This window comes from Mastomys coucha, unplaced genomic scaffold, assembly GCF_008632895.1.
Source record: "Mastomys coucha isolate ucsf_1 unplaced genomic scaffold, UCSF_Mcou_1 pScaffold15, whole genome shotgun sequence".
In the NCBI taxonomy this organism is placed as follows: domain Eukaryota; kingdom Metazoa; phylum Chordata; class Mammalia; order Rodentia; family Muridae; genus Mastomys; species Mastomys coucha.
The window spans coordinates 58705847-58712875 of NW_022196897.1; the positions used below are offsets into that span (position 1 = coordinate 58705847).

At 40.9% G+C, this 7029-nt stretch overlaps 1 protein-coding gene across 2 annotated transcripts in view; it reads left to right on the forward strand.

Annotated features, from left to right (window-relative positions):
- Positions 1–6486, forward strand: part of Pdk1 (pyruvate dehydrogenase kinase 1) — a 27411-nt gene extending 20925 nt beyond the window's left edge. The window contains exons 9-11 of one of the 2 annotated variants that reach the window (XM_031370604.1): positions 2255–2365; positions 4006–4119; positions 6170–6486. In XM_031370604.1, coding sequence (XP_031226464.1) covers positions 2255–2365; positions 4006–4119; positions 6170–6310 — 366 coding nt within the window. In that variant the 3' untranslated portion in view covers positions 6311–6486. The remainder of the gene's footprint in view (positions 1–2254; positions 2366–4005; positions 4120–6169) is intronic. The other variant, XM_031370605.1, reaches the window with a different exon arrangement.
- Positions 6487–7029: the final 543 nt, after the last annotated feature.

The following is a 7029-nucleotide window of genomic DNA, read 5'->3' on the forward strand; positions in this document are numbered from 1 at the left end:
CTGGCCTCAAACTCAGAAATCCGCCTGCCTTTGCCTCCCAAGTGCTGGGATTAAAGGCATGCACCACCGCTGCCTGGCACATAATTGTAGTCTTAAGGCTAGAAAGCTAGTCTATTGCCAGAAGGTTAAGGAGATGTTTATTCAAAACTTCCTTTTAATGGTGCATACATGCTTTATTTATTTGTGTGTGTGTGCGTGTGCGTGTGTGTGTGTGTGTGTATGTGTGTGTGTGTGTGTGTAGGGATGCTCATTTGGAGGACTGAGGACACTTTGGATGTCAGTCTTCACCTTGTTTGAGACAGGGTCTCTTTATTTTTTCTACTGTATGAGCCAAGCTAGCTGGCCTGCAGTCCTGCCTCTGCCTCCATCTGGCCTTAGAAGCTCTGGGATTGTTAGTAGTAGTACTCTACTTTTAGATTTATTTTATGTGTGTGAATGTTGTGCCTGCATGTATATCTCTATACTACATATACGCCTGGTGCTCATGGATATAAGAAGAGGGTATCAAATCCTCTGAAATTTGAGTATGAATGGTTGGGAGCCACCATGTGGGTGCTAAGAACTGAACCTGGGTCCTCTGCAAGAGCAACAGGTGCTTTTAACCTCTGAGCCATCTCTTTAGCACCCCTCCCTCCTCTATCCTAATGTCTGTTGTGACATGCCACTCACTTAGGGTTCTCAGGGCATCCGCACTTCTTACCAGGGAAGTGCAGCCAAACATTGAATTAGCCCCTGAAACTATTCACCCCAGAGCTTTTTATTCATTGCACTAAAATAAATAATTTCGTAGACCTTTGAATTCACAAACAAGATCAGTTTTAAGCATAATTCTAAACACAGGTTCCTTATAAAGTCCTTATATACTTTGATACTGTAGTTCAGTATCCCAAGGCAAACTTTTTAACTTTGAAAATCACAATAGGGCTTTTAGTGTAGCAGCTAGAGTGTTGGAGATACTTTGTCCAGTCCCTCATATCCCTAGAAAACAGAAATAACTATATAATCCCTAGTATGTTTCTAGTGATGTATATTATCATCTTAAATAATATATGAAAACTGAACTATAAGCCATTTACATTTTTATATATATTATTTATTGTATAAGTATGCTAAAATCATTTATTAATAACATTGACTTAGGTCTTGTGACAGAAGAAATATCTATAGTAAATTAGAATAGAGGTTAAGAAAGTAGTCTATATTAATTAGAAAGGAAAACAGTAAAAATAATAGGTAAGTTAATTACTAATTCAATCTACTCTGTGGTTACTTGACTTGAAAAATGACAGGAAAGATGTATATCCTATGGTATTCTATGTTGCAAAGTTACATTTATTTGTTGTGTCTGTGGGTGCCAAGCACAGGTGTGGAGGTCAGAGGTAGAGCAGGGTGATGCTCACCCCTTCATGTGCACTTCAGGGACTGATTAGGTCTTAGGCTTGGTGGCAAGTGCCTTTACCATTGGGCCATCTCATAGCCCTTAATTTTGTTTTATTGAGACAGGATATTACATTGTAGCACAAGCTAGTCTCTAATTATGGCAATCCTCCTGCCTCCACCTCCTGTATGCTGAGATTGCAGGCATGTAGCACCACACTGAATTCCTTAAAAAGAGAGAGATTTATTTTAGTTTATTTGTATGTGTCTATGGGTTACACATGTGCGCAGTGCCATGGAGGCCAGAAGTAGGTGTTGGATCCTCTGGAACTGAGGTTATTGATGCTTTTGAGCCACCATGTAGGAGCTAGGAATCAAACCCAGGCCTCTGGAAGAGCAGTCAGCGCTTTTCACTGCAAAGCCCATTTCACACTTCTGTTTTATAATATATTTACAAAGTTAGAATTGTGTTTCTAACTTGTTCTTTATTGGCTACTTTTTGTAGAACCCTCTCTTGCTAATACACAAGAGTGTTCTACATAACATTTAAATGACTAGTATTCTGTTTTAGAATGCACTTTATGTAGTTCTCGTGTGGGCTGCTCTCTCATTTTTTTCTTAAAACCATGATGGATATTCTCATGTGTACTTTGCCTACTTTAGTTTTTTTAGAATAAACTTAGGAGGTGTCACTGTTGTGTAGAGTGTCTTTGCTTTTTTATTTGTTTTATCCTGGTTATCATAGTGTCCACCAGGAAGGAGAAGCTACACCATTGAGAGCAGTGTTAAAATTTGCAGCTTGGATTTCCCAAAGTAGTTAAGTCATGATTCTGTAATGTGTGAGACCTGATCACAGTTTGATCCTTTTTCTTCTTAGATGAGTGACCGGGGAGGTGGTGTTCCACTGAGGAAGATCGACAGACTCTTCAACTACATGTACTCCACCGCACCCCGGCCTCGGGTAGAGACGTCCCGTGCGGTGCCCCTGGTATGTGACTGAGAAAGGCTGTGGTGTCTGTCAACCACCACCAGAATGTGACTTCCTCAAAACCAGTTACGCCAATTTCACAGGAGCACACAAGGCAGGAAAATGCTTCAAAACTTTAAAGATGAATACTTCTATCTGAATTTAAAGAGCCCTGGGATTAATTTTTAATTGAAACGGGCACAAGACAGATCATAGTTTGAGGTTTTGTGGTACTCTTGGCCTTGACATCACAGTAGTCTTTTCTGTGGTAAACCATATGTTTATGTCTGTTTCAATATGAAGACTGCATATGGATTGTACTGGTCGTTGGTCATCACTGACCTGACATGATGTATTTCTTCAGGTATTTGTATTTAGAAAGACCTCATTGGTGGACACAACTGAAAGTCTGTTTTCTCTTTATTTTTGTTCTTCAGGTCACATGCCATTGCAGTGCCCTGGGATTAAAATCATATGCTACAATGCCCAGTTTTTTACATTTTTAAACATTTTTTATTTTATTTTTTGTTTGTAAGTGTGTGAGTGTTTGGTTGCATCTCATCCCTGGGGCATAGAGAAAGTTGGAAATTGGGAAGTTAGCTTGAAGGGCTACCTAGAAACACCAGAATATAAAATAATTAGTGCTAGTGTGATGGCTCTGTGGGGAAAATGCTTGCCTTCTAACACCAGTGACATCGTTTGATCTCCACATCCCATGGTGATAGGACAGAGCCAACTCCTGGAAGTAGTCTTCCCCTCCACACAGAGAACATTACACGCACATACCTGCACTCATAAACACACAACTAATATTATAAAAAATAATCAGTGTGGGGAAAAGCCAGAGCCTTTGCATGTCAGTGACTCTTCTGTTTGCGTAAACACTTGTAACATACTGTCAGGAATACCACCCAAGGCAAGGCTTGCTGATGGAAGCCATTTTTACCTTTTCCCAAGTGTCTGTAGGATTTACTCAGGTAAAGAAGGACCAGTACTGGAGACAGGTTGAACAAAGACCCAGAAGTCCTGTGTCAAAGGAAGTCAGGGAAGGAAATTGGCTCCACCAGACAGGGGAGTAGGCTGCTGAGACCCGATCTTGTCTTGGAAGCTCTTTCTAGAAGCTTGGCTTTTTATCTCTAGGGCGGGGGTTGGGGGAAGTACTGGTATGCTTTGAAGATTTTGGAGCAGCGAAGTGATCTGTCAGTGAGAATAAGAAAGTGGACTATCATCGATTATTTCCAGGTTCAGAACAAAGGCTGGAAATCTATGGCGTGAAGTCCTGAGATTCCTATCTATTGTTAGTAAAGCTGCAACAAGACATTTTATAGTCTTGCACCTAAATGAAACCGTGTGCTTTATATGAAATTGCTGAAAGCTGTGTTGGGGGAACCCTGGAGCAGGACAGCAAAGAAAAGCAAAGCAATATGCCTTCTTCAGACTACCACACATCATTTTATAGACAGAATAAAAGGCTTTAGGTCTACAATTGATGCACTAATGGGCTCAGCTAAACTCCAGCTTAATCCTTCCGCATGATTGCATTTTACAAGCTCTGTCAGCTGTACAGGCTGATGGCTTTGCAGTACTCACTGGTATTATCTTAGTTAGAAAAGTGTTTCAGTGTGTGGGACTCTGAACAGAACTATTTTCTCATTGAACAGGCTGGATTTGGTTACGGATTGCCTATATCACGCCTCTATGCACAGTACTTCCAGGGAGACCTAAAGCTGTATTCTTTAGAAGGCTACGGAACGGATGCCGTTATCTACATTAAGGTAATAACCAAGGATTCTTGATTTAATTGTATCTAAATTTTTATTTTCTTATTTGTACATGCTTGTGTGTGTTTATGTGTACCATATGTATCCAAGAGCCTCAGAGGCCAGAAATGGGTATGGGATCCCTGGAACTGGAGTTACAGACAATTGGGGGGTACTGTGTAGGTGCCGGGAACTGAGCCTTGGGTTCTCTATAGGAGCAGTCAGTGCTTTGGGCCACTAAGCCACTTCTTCAGCCCGTTAACCCAACTTCTTTTATGATAAGAAAAGGTACGAATGAAAAACTGTAATGGGATTTTACTAAACCTCACCTGCTTTGATAGTTGAGGGCAGTGAGAAAGAAGTAGAGAATCCTGAATGTACGAGAAAGACCCTGGGTTCACTCCAGCACTATAAAAAAGAAGTAAGCTTAGTTTTAATGTGAAATATGACCAGTCACCAAGCTGCTCTTTTAAAAAAAAAGCTTGTTTATTTAGTGTGTGTGTGTTCATGGGCACACACATGCATGAGGTCAGAGAACAACTTTCCAGAATTAGTTTTCTCCTTTCCCCATGTGGGTTTGGAGATTAAATTCAGATCATTAGGCTTGATGGCAAGCATCTTTATCCACTGAGCCACACATACTCAAACAAATCAATGTAATGACTGTAATACTTTTTAAAGAACTGGTTACGCATTTGGTGCCTCCAATTTCTTGCTCTGACCACTAGATGGCACCTATTTTATAGATAGGCTATGCTTGAAAATTTTGTGGAAAAAGTTTGCCTGAAAAGAACAAATTCTTTATATCCATGCTATTTCCCCTCACGTGTCATTGTGAGGAGCTTAAATATGACCGTATCAGAGTGGTATTTTTAACACTAAATATAACCTCTTGGTTTGTGTTTAGACTGCTCAGAGTGTGGAGGCTGAAAGTTTTTCTATTTGGGGAGCCAGAACACAAGCATTATGATGGAGTCATAACACCCAGTCACATCACAGACCTTATTCAGCATCACTAGGAGGACATTTCTAGTTCCCTCCTGTCAGCATCATCTTGGGGAATACCAGGAGCCTTTTTGTCAAATTTCTGACAATTCCTACTGTGAAGACAGCAACAGAAAGCATAGTTTAACACTGGGTCCCATTATGTACAGGAAGCTGTAGAGCAGGGAATGAATGGTTGTGTGGGACACAGAAATACGTGCTTAGGGACCAAAACTGACTTTAATGCAGGAAGAGAAAACACAGTATTGCTTAGTGATACTATGCTTGCTCTATGTACAAGAACGACCCCACGTTCAGTCTCCAGCCTGGGTGCTGGGAAGTGAGAACAAACTTTTGTTTGGGGCCCACACAAAAGGGCCAAGCACCCATTCATGTAAGAGCCAAGGTACTTAGGCTGAGCTTTGTATTTGTTGATGGGAATATTGGTGTGTTCAGTTTTTAATTTTTTTTAGGAGATCATTTTATGTATACAAGTGCTTTGTTTACATGTAAGTATCTGTACTACATGTCTGCCTGGTGTGTGTAGAAATCAGAATAGGGCATCAGGTTTTCTGGCTTGGAGTTACAGGTAATGGTGAGCCACCATGTGGGTGCCAGGAACTGAACCCAGGTCCTCTGCAACAACAAGTGCTCTTAACCACGGAGCCATCTCCACTCCTGCATAGAAGACTGTCTTTCTTCTCATTAAGTCTGTATGTGGATGTTAAGGTAGATACACTGATTTGTGTGCTCTTACATGTAACCTTCTTTTTAAAGTAGCTGACTCCTTGCTGGCCTTGCACTTTGCAAGAGATGCCCGTTCTGTTTGGGTAGACATTTCCAGGCTGGCTAGTAGATACCTGAAGCATCCAACCCAATCACTATGTTATCGGTGCCCGATAGTAAATAATTGTAGTAAAATAACTTGTTCTGAATATATCCACCCTGAAGATGGTGTGTGGTTAGTAATTAGTTGATAAGATGCCAGTAAAACTCCGTTTACTCTGTAGTCATTGTTTGCCACTGTATATTGTCTCAGTTAATGAATTCTCAAAAGTGTCTGACTTCTTTTCAACCCCAGGCTCTGTCAACAGAATCCATCGAAAGACTTCCCGTATATAACAAAGCTGCCTGGAAGCATTACAAAACCAACCACGAGGCTGATGACTGGTGTGTGCCCAGCAGAGAACCGAAAGACATGACCACATTCCGAAGCTCTTAAATGCACATGGGACGCTTGGCAGCTCCAAATGTGGTTTTGCTAAATTTGGAAAAGATGTATTTGGAACCACATTGTACCGAATATGTCACATGTGATTTTCACAATTAGTGTTCGCTAAAGGGTCCTAAAGGATCAATTATACCAACTGTATTCTGATAAACGTTTGGTTAATTGGGCGTGTTTTTGAACACACATAATTTTGGTCAATTTCCCTTGGTATGGTATGGAGTGTGAAGTTCCTGGTTTCTTTAGGAAGCTGAGTATTTCTTTCAAGTTTTTATTTATGTCTGCTAGAAGCATCTATAAGAATGTGGAGTAGCTGGTTAGCGGCCTCTCTGCTTTTGGAGTTCTGTCATCTGTGAGTGGTGACACCTAATCAGATGGTCTTCTTATCTCCCATGAAGCAGAACACAATGGTTCATTAGAACCCACACAAATTGTCAGAGTGCTGAAATTCATTGATCATGGGCATCGTTTTATTGCAGTGGATTACAATGACTGATTTCCCATGGAGCGAAGGCCAGAGCATGAGTATCATGCTTACAGTCAACGCAAGGGATTTTCTTTTAAAACAAAGCCTCACTGTGTAGCCCCAGCTGGCCTTGAGTTTACAATGCCCTTGGTATCCTGAGTGCTGGGATGAGAAGGGCATGTCACCATATCTGGCTTATAAGAGAAATGTTATTCCCAAAACAAGCCAAGTGGCAGCAGAGTATAAA